The 14,020-nt window shown below is 58.6% G+C and overlaps 1 protein-coding gene across 1 annotated transcript in view; it reads left to right on the top strand.

The window, feature by feature from the left end:
- The first annotated feature begins 330 nt into the window (after positions 1 to 330).
- ACE (angiotensin I converting enzyme) overlaps positions 331 to 14,020 on the top strand; it is a 41,912-nt gene continuing 28,222 nt past the window's right edge. The window contains exons 1-18 of the mRNA XM_010856560.1: positions 331 to 543; positions 1,164 to 1,257; positions 1,664 to 1,807; positions 2,206 to 2,397; positions 2,914 to 3,011; positions 3,357 to 3,529; positions 3,896 to 4,119; positions 4,432 to 4,576; positions 4,845 to 4,943; positions 5,192 to 5,314; positions 5,873 to 6,084; positions 6,701 to 6,837; positions 7,665 to 7,823; positions 8,144 to 8,231; positions 10,028 to 10,171; positions 10,304 to 10,495; positions 13,076 to 13,173; positions 13,373 to 13,545. Of these exons, the coding sequence (XP_010854862.1) occupies positions 331 to 543; positions 1,164 to 1,257; positions 1,664 to 1,807; positions 2,206 to 2,397; positions 2,914 to 3,011; positions 3,357 to 3,529; positions 3,896 to 4,119; positions 4,432 to 4,576; positions 4,845 to 4,943; positions 5,192 to 5,314; positions 5,873 to 6,084; positions 6,701 to 6,837; positions 7,665 to 7,823; positions 8,144 to 8,231; positions 10,028 to 10,171; positions 10,304 to 10,495; positions 13,076 to 13,173; positions 13,373 to 13,545 (2,708 nt within the window). The remainder of the gene's footprint in view (positions 544 to 1,163; positions 1,258 to 1,663; positions 1,808 to 2,205; positions 2,398 to 2,913; positions 3,012 to 3,356; positions 3,530 to 3,895; positions 4,120 to 4,431; positions 4,577 to 4,844; positions 4,944 to 5,191; positions 5,315 to 5,872; positions 6,085 to 6,700; positions 6,838 to 7,664; positions 7,824 to 8,143; positions 8,232 to 10,027; positions 10,172 to 10,303; positions 10,496 to 13,075; positions 13,174 to 13,372; positions 13,546 to 14,020) is intronic.

The following is a 14,020-nucleotide window of genomic DNA, read 5'->3' as shown; positions in this document are numbered from 1 at the left end:
GACCCCGAGTCCTCCCAGGCGGCGGCGCCGGGGGTGCCTCCGGGCTGGATCCGCGGCAGTCTTGCTTAGGCTGCCCGCTCTGCTCTGGGTTCTCCACTTCTCTGGCCGCACACCTTCCCCTCTCTCCTTGTACCTGTCACCTTTCATGGCTGTCTGATCACCCTCTCCTCTCCCTCCCTCTCTTCTGGCGCGTTTCTGCTCCACCGCCTCCCTGAGGCAGACCCCCCCGCCGCCCCAGTTTTTCACCCGCAGGGCCCAGTTGAAGGGAGCAGTGCTCCCATCAGCGCCGGTCTCCAGAAGCCCTTGACCTTCCTCCCCTCCCCGAGCGCCATGGCGTCCCCTGTTTACCTTCTCGTGCCCTCCTGGTGCCCACAGGAGGAAGCAGCCTTGCTCAGCCAGGAGTTTTCAGAGGCCTGGGGCCAGAAGGCCAAGGATCTGTTCGACCCGGTCTGGCAGAACTTTACCGACCCCACGCTGCTGCGCATCATCGGGGCGGTGCGCACCCTGGGCCCCGCCAACCTGGACCTAGAGAAGCGGCAGAAGGTGGGCCTGAGGGGTGGAGGCAGAATTCCCCAGGGTACCCTCCCAGTGTCTACGGTGGTGGTGAGAGGTGGCGCTGTCTGGCCAGGAGGGACCCCAGGATCTCTACTGGCCCTGACTGCAGGGGAAGCCCCTGTGAGCAGAGTGGATTCCTGAAGTATTGATTTCCCTGGAGATGGGGTGCGAGAAGTTACTTTATATTAAAGCAAGTGTCATGGAGTAGAAAGCAAAATTCAAGTAAACAGTGGAAGATGAAACAGGGGTTTTCAAAGTTTCTCCATAGGTGGTTTGTTTTAAGGGCTTCCTCCGAAAGGTGGAGAGGGTATCAGGGTCAGGGAATGAAGGGGATTTGGTCTCAGTCAGGTGGTGGCCGAGCTCAGAATTGAACCCTGCTCCCTAGTTCTCAGGACGCCAGTTTCCCATCTCCACAGGCGGGCTCCAGTGGAAGCGAAACCCGTCCATTCACGTTCAGATATGCTCTGAGTGCCACGAGGCGGCCTTGTCCAAGCCGCATCCCCCCTCGGGGCGTCTCCCCTGTTCCTCCCAGCAAAGAGAGGAGGGGGCAGCCAGATTAATTCCAAGGGCTGTTCATCACTAACATTTTCTCAACTCTGACTCCCCAGTACAACTCTCTGCTAAGCAACATGAGCAGGATTTACTCCACTGCCAAGGTCTGCTTCCCCAACAAGACTGCCCCCTGCTGGTCCCTGGACCCAGGTACGCGCCTGAGTCTCCTGTCTGTCTTCCGGGCCTTCCTGACCTTCCCCGCCACCCCTCGGCTCCCTGAGGATGGCACATTTCTGCAGAGGGGGGCGGTAAACCCAAAGGCCTGAACCTCTGATCAGGACCAGAGTGCCTGATGCCCCCACACCCTGCTCCTCCAGGCCGACTGACTTCTGGAATCTCCAGCCTCCAGCCCCGACCCCGCCCTCACGTGTGCTTTTCCTTCCCCATCACAACTGGCCTTCATCGTCGCCACCTGGTTTTCCCTTAATGGGCCCTCTCATCCCCCCAAGAGTCCTCCACAGGCCTTAGACCCCGCCATGGTTTTCCTTACAAACCTCCTCTACTGCTGACTTCGAGGCAGCAGTCTCTGAACTGACCCTGCCCACCTGTGTCTCAGAGCTCACCAATATCCTGGCTTCCTCGCGAAGCTACGCCCTGCTGCTGTATGCCTGGGAGGGCTGGCACAACGCCGCGGGCATCCCACTGAAGCCCCTATACCAGGACTTCACTGCCCTCAGCAACGAGGCCTACAAGCAGGATGGTGAGCACACCCACCGGCCTCTGTGTGGGCACTACCCTCCCGTCTTCTGTCTCCACTGAGCCCTGAAACACACAGAGCGGCCATTACGATGACTCCCTACACTGGTCCAAGGTCTCACAGATGGTGGATGGCCAAACTGGGCTTTAGCCCCATCAGCCTCATGCTGCCCCTCCTGGCACTCCTCCCAGCTGTAGGGCTTATATGTGTCAGGACCTGTTTAGCTGGAGTTGGAGCAACCATAGTTAGAAAACTGAGAGCAGTAACCCCCAAGCTCTCCCTTGCAGTGAGCAGGCAGATACACTGGCCCTGAGCCGGGAGAATGGCCAGGTGATAGCTGGGGGGGAGGTGCCAGAGCCTAGGGCCTGAACTGCATCCCCAATGCCACCCGCCCCCTCCAGGCTTCTCAGACACAGGGGCCTACTGGCGCTCCTGGTATGACTCTCCCACCTTTACGGAGGATCTGGAACGCCTCTACCAGCAGCTGGAGCCCCTCTACCTGAACCTCCATGCCTATGTCCGGCGCGCACTGCCCCGCCGATATGGGGACAGATACATCAACCTCAGGGGACCCATCCCCGCTCACCTGCTGGGTAAGGACCAGGGTCAGCCTCATCACGTTTCACCTTGCAGAGCATCGCATTGCTCACTCGCCCGCACGTGAACCTATAACGTCGATGATCCTTATGATCACTGCTGTTCAGAGGGGGGCTTAGGATGCGCGAGGGACATGGCACAGGGCAGAGAGCTAGTAAAATGCAGAGCCAGGAGCCACCCTGAAGGCTTTAGCTCCAGTGGAAGAGGAGAAAGAACCCCACTTTATCCCCCAGAAAGCCAGCCCTGTGGGCCGGTGTCAGGGCTGGGGGAGGGCAGGGACCTGGCAGTCAGAAAGGACCCCAGCCGCATCACCTGGGCACCTTGGCCTTTGCCAGCCCCAGGGAACGCAGAGCACTCGGGAGTGGGTGGGACTGCTGTGTGAGCCCAGCAAGCGGGCTGTGGCCCTGCCGCGCCCCAGGTCCAGACACCGGGGTGCTGTTCGGTGACACGCCTAGGGAAGCAGGCGCTGGCTGGGCTGGGCACCAAGCTGTCGGCTCCCCTCCTCTGTCTAGGGAACATGTGGGCCCAGAGCTGGGAGAACATCTACGACACGGTGGTGCCCTTCCCCGACAAGCCCAATCTTGATGTTACCAATGTTATGGTGCAGAAGGTGAGCTCGGAGTCAGGCCCTGGCAGGGGCCATGAGGGAGTCAGGCATGAGGAGCTGAGGAGCCGCAGCCTGCAGTGTGTCCCCACCGTGCGCTGGGCGCCAGTTCTTCCCTCAGGACCCCGCTGGGAGGGGAGGGTGGCAGCGAGCAGCAGGCCGCTTTTGTGTATCCTCTGTAGCCAGTAGGGGCCCGGCCTCCGGGAACGGAGGCCACGGAGCAGAGGTGCTCTTCATGAGCATGGAACTGACCCGAGTGGGGGACCCCAGACGCACCCCCAGGGCAGCCGGGGTGGGCTCCAGCAGCTGGCCCCTGACCCGAGTGTGCCCCCCCCACCCCTCCACCCCCAGGGCTGGAACGCCACACACATGTTCCGGGTGGCGGAGGAGTTCTTCACCTCCCTGGGGCTCTTGCCCATGCCACCCGAGTTCTGGGCGGAATCCATGCTGGAGAAGCCAAGCGACGGGCGGGAGGTGGTGTGCCACGCGTCCGCCTGGGACTTCTACAACAGGAAAGACTTCAGGTCTCGATGCTGGAGGCGGCTTGCAAGGCCCCCCAAGGCCGGGCAGCCGGGCCACAGGGAGGCCAGCTCCCAGGCCCACGTCTATCCCAGCTCTGAGACCAGCCGGGAGGCTGGGTCTCTTCCAGGGCTGCAGCAGGCTGCTTTCACTAGGCAGCTCTGACAGGCAGCAGCCTTGTACCTTGGAACCAAGGGGAAAGGCTGGGTGTGGCTGGGGCAGGGTGGAGGTTTGCCTGTTTCCACCGGTTCCTGGGAGTCCGGGACAGCGCCCGCCTGGCTTCGTTCCCTCAGGCACCAGCCTCCCTGAGTGCTCTCTGGTCCCCGTGCTGCCCGTCCTTCACCCTCACCCACACGCTCTCCCTGCCCCAGGATCAAGCAGTGCACGCGGGTCACTATGGACCAGCTGTCCACGGTGCACCACGAGATGGGCCACGTGCAGTACTACCTTCAGTACAAGGGCCAGCACGTCTCCCTGCGCCGAGGCGCCAACCCTGGCTTCCACGAGGCCATCGGCGATGTGCTGGCCCTCTCCGTCTCCACTCCTGCACACCTGCACAAGATCGGCCTGCTGGACCAGGTCACCAATGACACAGGTATGCAGGGGTAGAGAGGACCCAGCCCAGCCCACCCAGACCCCACTGGGCCCCCCAGCAGGACCCCACTGGTCGCTGCTCACATCTGCCCGTCTCGTTTCCGCCTCTCTGCCCCACGTCAGGCAGGTCTGGGGATCCACCCAGGCCTCGAGGCCTACCCTGCATCCCAGCTCCACTGCCCAAGCATCCTCTTCCAAGCAGGACTCCATGGTCCCTGCCCAGCCTCACCTCCTGCCAGCCTCTCCCCCAGGGCTCCCTATCCTAGCTGGACTCCCCTCTCCCTCTGACCTCTCTCTTCTCATCTCCCAACAGAGAGTGACATCAACTACTTGTTAAAGATGGCACTGGAAAAAATTGCCTTCCTGCCCTTTGGCTACTTGGTGGACCAGTGGCGTTGGGGGGTCTTTAGTGGGCGAACCCCCCCTTCCCGCTACAACTATGACTGGTGGTATCTTCGGTGAGCAAAGAGGGATGGAGAGGGGCCTCATCCCAGGGGCCCTCGCCACCTTCCCGGGTACCCTGGCCCCAGGAACACCCCCCCCTCCTCCTCACAGCATTCTTCTTTCCTGCCTAAAACTCCATCAGACAGGTGGTCATCCCCAGTTCTCCAGGGTGGGGAGGGTCGGCCAGTGGGAATGCCTGCTTGGCAGCCTTTTCTGCAAAGGGAAAATCAGCCTGTGTACAACCCTCAGGTCCTAAGACAACTTAACCACATCCTTTTCCAGAACCAAGTATCAGGGGATCTGTCCTCCGGTTGTCCGAAATGAAACCCACTTTGACGCTGGAGCCAAGTTTCACGTCCCAAATGTGACCCCGTATATCAGGTATTGCCCCCAGTTCTGGCACACCTTAGTTCCTTCCCCTACGCTGGGCCCCCATATCCTGGGCTTGTCCCCATCCTCCCCTAGACCCCCAGCAACCTGGAATTTGAGTGGGCCTCTCCCCTGAGCCAAGCTCGGTTCTCAGTTCTCCCCCAAGGCAGCCCATGGCCCAGCCTCTGCCCTGTGGAAGCTAGCTGGGCCCCAGGCAGGGGGCCTCCGCCATCCCCCTCACACCCGCCCTGTGCCTGTAGGTACTTCGTGAGCTTTGTCCTGCAGTTCCAGTTCCACGAAGCGCTGTGCAAGGAGGCAGGCCACCAAGGCCCCCTGCACCAGTGTGACATCTACCAGTCCACCCAGGCGGGGGCCAAGCTCCGGTGTGTGGGGCTGTGGGGGAGTGAGGGGAGAGCTCAGTGAAGGGTGTATCGGGAGGGGGCACCCCACCATGCCAGTGGAGGGAGTGCTTCTCCACTCCCCCTCCTTTTCTTTCTCTCATCAACTGCTTGTTGAGTGGGCTTTCTGGCTGGCATGCATGATAAGTCGCTTCAGTCGTGTCTGACTCTTTGCCACCCCATGGACTGTAGCCCGCCAGGCTCGTCTGTCCAAGGGATTCTCCAGGCAAGAATACCAGAGTGGGTTGCCATGCCCTCCTCCAGGGGATTTTCCCACCCAGGGATTGAATCTACATTTCTTACATCTCCTGCATTGGCAGACAGTTTCTTTACCACTAGCACCAGCTGGGAAGCACTTCTGGCTGGCGTGGGGCAAGACAAATGTCCCCCTTTCACAGGGCTCCTAGGCCCTGAGACTTAACACTGCCATTCTTGCCACCCAGTTGGGAGAGAAGTGGCCAGAGGCGGAGCCGGTGGGCAGGGCAGCAGCCACAGACCCTGGCCTGAGAGCCCTGTGCCCACAGCACCCGCTCTGCCCAACAGGGCGCTGCTGCAGGCAGGCTCCTCACGGCCCTGGCAGGAGGTGCTGAAGGACATGGTTGGCTCAGACAACCTGGACGCTAGGCCGCTGCTCAGCTACTTCCAGCCGGTCACACAGTGGCTCAAGGAGCAGAACCAGCAGAACGGCGAGGTCCTGGGCTGGCCAGAGTATCAGTGGCGCCCACCGATGCCCGACAATTACCCGGAGGGCATTGGTAAAGCCCGGGGCAGGGTGCCGTGGGTTCTCAGCTCTAGGTTCGTGACCCAGGCCCCCAGTTCACAGTTCCCCATCAGCTTGTCCAGCCAGGCCCTGGCGTCCCCTGAGCGTTCGGCAGGGCGCTGGGGTGGAGTGGGCACATCTTTCCAGCCTCCTGGGGAGGGCGTGCCCAGATCTGAGGCCCCCGGCGGGGGGCTGGCTGGCAGGCACACTGCTCTATGAGGTCATACTGCAGGATCCGCTCTTATTGGCCGGGGGCGGGGACTGTAGGGCTCTGCTCTCCTGCGGCCATGGGCCATGGTTGGGCTGCTCCAGGACTGCCTCGCCTCCTCCTCCTCCTACTCTGCTGTGGGCGCCCCCTGCTGGTCCCCAGTGAGGGGACCACCGGCCAGGGGACCACCAGCCAGGTGACAGTCAACCAGGAAACAACCAGCCAGGCAACAACCAGCAGTGAGACAACCATCCGCCACTCAACCACCCATCCCTCAACAATCAGCAGCCCGAAGAAAACCCAGAGCCCAAGTGGGATTGGCTGGGGGGCGGGGCGGGAAGGCCCAGGCGGCTGCGGGAGGGCGAGGGGAGGCCTGTCTGTGTCCCTCTGCTCTGTCCCGTAGACCTGGTGTCCGACGAGGACGAGGCCCGCAAGTTTGTGGAGGAATACGACCGGAGATCCCAGGTCGTGTGGAACGAGTATGCCGAGGCCAACTGGAACTACAGCACCGACATCAGCACGGACAACAGCAAGTTGCTGGTAGGGGCTCCTCCAGCCCAGCGCACGGGCGCTCCTCATCCCACAGGGCCCGTCCTCTGAAACCCAAGGCGCTACAGGATGCCCTCCCATCCCCAACATCACCCCAGGGGGACACGTTCTCAGAGTTTGTGAAAAATCCTTGCAGCATATTGAAAAGTGTCCAATTTCAGGTCCAGGTGGGCACACACCCAGTGCCTAACAAAGGTTGTCTTTCATTAATAATCTGTTGTTGGTAAAGGAATAATTTGTGTGGAAGTAACTGATGCCAAAGTCAGTTTTTAAAAAGACTGAAGGCTCCTGTGTGCCACCATAGCGAGGGCTACACCTGCCCCCCAACCTCGACCCCCTCCGCATCTGTGTGGCCGAGCGGAAATCATAACCAAGGTGAGCCACAGAGAAATAACATTTCGTAAAGACCCATATGTACTGGCCACTGTTCCTTGGCACTCGACATCTATTGCCTCGTGTATTCCTCAACGGTCTTGCAAAGCCAGTGACCTTATTCCCATTTTACAGCTGGGACCCTGAGGCTTAGAAGCCACAGAGAGAATGCCAAGCTGCCTCTGTCCCAACAGCATTCAAGATACGGGGTGGGGTTTCCTTCTCTGCCTCTCCCACGCGATGTCTTGCTGGATGAGGGCATGTGTACTGCACACAGGACATCACAGACAGTCCAGGCTGAGGAAGGTCTTTATAGGCAAAGGCAGCAACGTGATAAAGCCGCCCCTGACACCCAGCCTCTTCGGCTCCTGCACGATGCCTCCTCCTAGGAGCCCTTTCCAGAGCTCCTCCTGGGCCTAATGATACGGCTCCCCCTGTGCCTGCAGATGGAGAAGAACTTACAGATGGCAAACCACACCGTCAAGTATGGCACCTGGGCCAGGAAGTTTGACGTGACCAACTTCCAGAATGCCACCATGAAGCGGATGATAAAGAAGATTCAGGATCTAGAGCGGGCAGCACTGCCCACCAAGGAGCTGGAAGAGGTGGGGAACTTGGGGGTAGGGTGGGGCAAAGGGGGTGGAGGATCCCCGGTCAGGAGAGGGTCCTAGCTCAAGGGATGGCATGTAGCCTTCATGCTGCTTCCTCCTCCTCAAGTTGTCCAGTCATGACTTCTGCCATGTCTGTGCACACCTCCAGACTCGTCTACGCACACCCCCAGACTCGCTGAGAAGGGAGGGCTTTGGGAGCCCCCTCCCCAACCCATAGCCCAGCAACCCCCCTCCACCTCCCACCCCACGCAATGGTGCCGGGGCAAAGCAGGGGGCCAGATCTGTAGCTCGCTGCCCCTCTGCTTCCCCCGCAGTATAACCAGATCCTGCTGGACATGGAGACCGTTTACAGCGTGGCCTCTGTGTGCCACGAAAATGGCACCTGCCTGCGGCTCGAGCCTGGTGAGCACACTGGGCAGTGAGCGGGAGGCCCGGGGAGGCTGGGGTGCTGTCCACGAAAGGGAAGTGTTCAGTTCTGACTCAGGAGGTCAGCACGCCCAGGAAACTCGCTTCCCTCTTTTCCACCCGTGGGGCTTCTCTGCCACTGCTTAGAACCAGCCTGGCTTCATCTCTGCGCTGGTCCCCCAGCTTCTGCTCCCTCTAGTCCCATCCTCCCTGCTCCACCCTGTGCTCTGCCCTTCAGAGCAGGTGTATCTCAAATGTTTCTCTCAGGGGCTTGGACTTCCCTCTAGGCACCTACCTCCCCTTGCGCTCCTCCCTGGATCCCACCCCACCCCAAAATTGAAGCCTCAGCCCGCAGAAGCCATTCCCACCTCACTCCCTCCAAGGCCGGCAGGAATGGACCAGCTCTGGCGAGTCCTCTTCCTCTCGCAGGAGACTAGCCAGTCCTTAACCTTCCCCCTTCTGAAGAAGCTCAGCCCAACACCCCAGTACCTGCACACAGAGACCCCCCACCCCCTCTGACCACGCTCCCCTCACCTTCCCAGGGTCAGGGAGCCAGAGACATAAACATTTTTCCTGAGGAATCTCCACCCAGAAACAGTCTCTTCCTGGCCCTCCGCCCAACTCCCACTTCAGAACAATCACAAATAGAAATGGAAATGGAAAATAAACAAGAGAGAGAAACAGTTTTCCTAGGACAGGGTTTGGCCTGGGGGTTGTGTATGAGGGTAGGCACGCAAGTGGGGGTGGATGTACATGTGTGTGTGTTTGTTTATGGACAAGAGTGTTAGAGGGAATGTGGCCTCCACCCCCATCAGTCAGCCCCTTGATCTGGGCCTGGGCTGTCAAATTGCTGCCGGTAGTAACAATAAGAGCATCCCCAAAAACAGAACACTCACATCAGCAGAGGACGGATGAAAAATTCTCAAAATGTGTTTTCCTCCAAACAAGTTACCTTGAATGTGCTTCCTCTGTGTAAAGGGGATGCACATAGCATATCTCAGCTCAGAGCGTGGTCAGCGAGGGGTGGATCCCCGCAGGCCTCCGTCTCTGGCCGGGTCAGGCAGGAAGCGGGGCCACCTTCACACCTGACCCCTGTGCTCACGGCCTCCTCATCCAAGCTCTGTGAAGGCCGTGTCAGCTCCATGTAACCCATAGCCCAGGAGGCCACTCATACAGGCATGGCTCTGACAGGACATGGATCCAAGGCGGTGCTTGAGTGGATCTCTGTACTTGGCCTGCACAGCGGTTATTCAGGCAGTTCAGTTACAATGTGTGAAAGGCACCCTGGGCCCCGTGGGGACGCAGAGATGAAGGAGCCCAGTCCCTGCTCAGGGTCCTCCTGCCCCCAGGCCAGCATTATCCCCATCTCACAGACGGAGAGAGGTCAGGAGGAAACCGACCAAGAACCCCCATCTTTTGACCTCCAGGCTATTTCTCCCAGGGAGGGGTTGCCAGGGGACAAACGGCGAGCAGCAGCTGTGGGGCCTGGGCCCTGGGTTTGTGCCCCGGCTTGGCCGCTTCCTGGCCAGGAGACGCAGCCACGCACCAGCAGCTTGTGTGGAAGGAGGCTCAAGGGCACCCTCACGGGGCTGCTGCCGCCCTGCAGTTGCCTGAGGTTGCGTCTGTGCAGTGCCGAGCCTGGGCCTGGCACCTGTAAGCCCACAGAAAGGGCACCGGCCTGTCTCCAGTTTCCCCCGACCTGTGCTGCCCCTTCCTGTCTTTTCCCAGCTCTGGAGGAGGTGGGAGGTGAGCCAGGAGCTGGGGGCTCAAGCCATCCCACCCCTCCCGCCCAGATCTGACCAATCTGATGGCCACATCCCGGAATTATCAGGACCTGGCCTGGGCGTGGAAGAGCTGGCGCGATAAAGTGGGGCGGTCCATCCTCCCCTACTTCCCCAAATACGTGGAGCTCACCAACAAGGCCGCCAGGCTCAATGGTGAGTGCTCCCTGCAGGGTCATCGGTGCCCTCAGAGGTGAGGGGGGCAGTCCTTGAAGGAGACAGGGAGTGCTCCAGGAACGGTCAGGTGTCCAGAGAGCCTGGGCGCACCCCCCACCCCCACACCCACAGGCTACCAGGATGGCGGGGACTCCTGGAGGTCCATGTACGAGATGCCCTTCCTAGAGGAGGAGCTGGAGCAGCTGTTCCAAGAGCTGCAGCCGCTCTACCTGAACCTGCACGCCTACGTGCGCCGGGCCCTGCACCGCCACTACGGGCCCGACGTCATCAACCTGGAGGGCCCCATCCCAGCCCACCTGCTCGGTGAGCGCCAGCGAGACGGGCCGCAGTCCAGGGGCAGAGGGCAGACTGGGAAGGGTCTGCAGGGGACACTGGAGCCTGGGGCAGGGCAATGTTGCCAGGCCCAGAGTGGGGTGGGGGGCGGGGGTGGGAAGAAGAGCCCCCTACTTGCACTTGGTGCCACGTTTGCTATAGATCCACATGGTACCGGTCACCAGGGATGGGGCAGTGCACAGAGTTCACAGGCCTGTGCTGGGGAGACCACCTCCCAGGTCACAGCACCAGACGCCATGAGGGTGAGGAGGAGGCTGGGAGTGGGAGCTGAGAAGCCCTCCCCAGGAGGGGGCTGTGAACAGACCCGTGAAGGGCGAGAGGTTCTGACAGCTGGAGAAAGTAGTCATGTCGGGAGAGAGCAGGGTAGACTCGACGTTCAGGCAAAGGAGCTGGGAGAGTGTTGCTGTTGCTCACTCAGTTGTGTCGGACTCTTTGAGACCCCATGGACTGCAGCACACCAGGCTTCCCTGCCCTTTACTATCTCCCAGAGTTTGCTCAAACTCATGTCCATTGAATTGATGATGCCATCCAACCATCCCACCCTCTGTCTTGCCCTTCACCCTCCTTCAATCCTTCCCAGCATCAGGGTCTTTTCCAATGAGTTGGCTGTTCTCATCAGGTGGCCAGAGTATTGGAGCTTCAGCTTCAGTCCTTCCAATGAATATTCAGGGTTGATTTCTTTTAGGATTGACTGGTTTGATCTCCTTGCAATCCAAGGGACTCTCAAGACTCTTCTCCAGCACTACAATTTGAAAGCATCACTTCTTCAGCTCTCAGCTACTTTTTATGGTCCAGCTCTCACATCCATACATGACTACTGGAAAAACCGTAGCTTTGACTATATGGACCTTTATCAGCAAAGTGATATCTCTGCTTTTTAATATGGTTTGTCCTTTTTAAAACTAGGTTTGTCATAGTTTTTCTTCCAAGAAGCAAGTGGCTTTTAATTTCACGGCTGCCGTCACTGTCTACAGTGATTTTGGAGCCCAAGAAAATGAAGTCTGTCACTGTTTCCATTGTTCATCTATTTGTCATGAAGTGATGGGACCAGATGCCATGATCTTAGTTTATTGGATATTGAGTTTTAAGCCAGTTTTTTCACTCTCCTCTTTCACTGTCATCAAGAGGCTCTTTAGTTCCTTTTCACTTTCTGCCATAAGGGTGGTGTCATCTGCATATCTGATGTTATTGATATTTCTCCTGGCAGTCTTGATTCCGGCTTGTGCTTCATCCAGCCTGGCATTTTGCATGATGTACTCTGGATAGAGGTTAAATAATCAGGGTGACAATATACAGCTTTGGTGTACTCCTTTCCCAATTTGGAACCAATCTGTTTTTCCATGTCCAATTCTAACTACTGTTTCTTGACCTGCATACAGCTTTCTCAGGAGGCAGGTAAGGTGGTCTGATGTTCCCATCTGTTTAAGAACTTTCTGCAGTTTGTTGTGATCCACATAGTCAAAGGCTTTAGAGTAGTCAGTGAAGCAAAAGTAGATGCTTTTCTGGAATTCTCTTGCTTTTTCTATGATCCAATGAATGTCAGCAATTTGATCTGTGGTTCCTCTGCCTTTTCTAAATCCAAATTGTACATCTAGAAGTTCTCCATTCACATACTGTTGAAGTTTAGTTTGAAAGGCTTTGACAGTTACCTTGCAACATGTGAAATGTCCCCTCAACTTGGGGACCCTCATTCTCCCAGGGTTGTAAACTCAGATGCCCTGAGTGAATGAAATGGGCAGTCAGAGACAACAAGGGGTGGCAGGGACTGGGCAAGCAGACGCCACGGGGTTCCTGTGTCTGTCGGACCATCAGGCCCTCTTCCTGGGGGGCTCCTCACTGTGAACAGAGAGACCAGATGGGACCACACACCGTTTACAGATCATGAGGGAGACCCCCTTCCAGCTTTGGGTCTAGTTCTTTGCAGCTCAAGAGACCAGCCACCCTTGGTCTCTCTGTGGTTAGACCAGAGAATGCCAGCTCATTGGCCGAGAAACACAGACCCCAAGAAGGAAAGCAGGTGCCCACTGGCCTGGGAGCTGGGCTTAGAGCAGAGCTTGCGCCCCCATCCCATTCTGGCTTCTCACTCACTCCTACCTTCACTGGCGTGCACCCATAGGCTCCACTCAATGTCAGCTCAAGCTTAGTCTCCTTTGGCCCTGAAGGTGGTAGTTGCTCAGTTGTGTCTGACTCATTTGCGACCCCATGGACTGTAGCCTACCAGGCTGCTCTGTCCATGGGATTTCCTAGGCAAGAATACTGGAGTGGGATGCCATTCCTTTTTCCAGGGGATCTTTCCGACCCAGGGATTGAACCCAGGTCTCCTGCATTGCAGACAGATTCTTTACCATCTGAGCCACTTGGGAAAGCTTCTTTACTCTTGTCTTGCCCTAAGTGCTGAGACATCAACCTCTCCTAAAGGAGGGCAGTTGGGTGGTTCTTTTAATTTTGGTTTTGTGCTGGATCTGGCCCCTCACACTGTGTGACGGTGCTGAGCCTAAAACGCAACACTGTCTCCCCTCTCTCTGCCTCTCGTCCTCTGCCTGCCTCCAGGGAACATGTGGGCACAGAGCTGGTCCAACATCTATGACTTGGTGGCACCCTTCCCTTCAGCCCCCAAGATGGATGCCACGGAGGCCATGATAAAGCAGGTCTGCACTGGCCCCCTCCTCGCACACCTGCTCCTCTAGGGTGGCCCCAGGGTGTGGGGCGGGGAGCCCTGCCCCAGGGGGAGAGGGCCCCCTAATTCAGGAGCTGCTTCCAGCTTGGCCCTCCCCCCAGGCCCTCCCACAGTGGCACACAGTCTGTCCCCACTGTCCCCAGCTTCGGCAGAGCTCTGTCTGTTTGCAGGGCTGGACACCCCTAAGGATGTTTAAGGAAGCAGACAATTTCTTCACCTCCCTGGGGCTGCTGCCCATGCCCCCTGAATTCTGGAACAAGTCAATGCTGGAGAAGCCGACCGATGGGCGGGAAGTGGTGTGCCACGCCTCCGCCTGGGACTTCTTCAACGGCAAGGACTTTAGGTGCGTCCGGGCTGCAGGTCCTGAGCCCAGAGGCCAAGGAGACGAGTCCGAGTCTGAGCTGGGGGCGGAGGGTTCAGAGAGGTGGGCCTGGCCTCAGCATGGCCACCAGCTTGTGGCAGGGGAACCCCATCCACCACACAAGGGTCTCCTTGAGCACTGACCAGCTGCGTCAGCTCAGGGTTCCAGGTCACAGTTCTGGGGGTGAGCCTTGTGTGAGCCGCCAGCCAGCCTCCCTCTCGGGCAGGCCCTGGGCACAGCGGGCCTCTCCCTGCTGCCTGTGCCTTGAGATAGGGGAACACACGGGGGTGTGGGGGCTTCACACAGATCTGCTCGCACCTCTGACGGGGCTCAGGAGCTGTCTTCATTGGTGGACAGTGTTTCAGTTACTGCTCTGAATCACACCAGCCCAAAACCCAGGGCTGTAAAACAACTATTTGACTGTGCTCATGATTTTTTAATTATTATTTTGAATGTA

This window comes from Bison bison, unplaced genomic scaffold, assembly GCF_000754665.1.
Source record: "Bison bison bison isolate TAMUID 2011002044 unplaced genomic scaffold, Bison_UMD1.0 scf7180017864371, whole genome shotgun sequence".
Taxonomy (NCBI): domain Eukaryota; kingdom Metazoa; phylum Chordata; class Mammalia; order Artiodactyla; family Bovidae; genus Bison; species Bison bison.
Note: the sequence above shows the minus strand (reverse complement) of the source record. Positions and strands in the feature narration are given on the sequence as shown.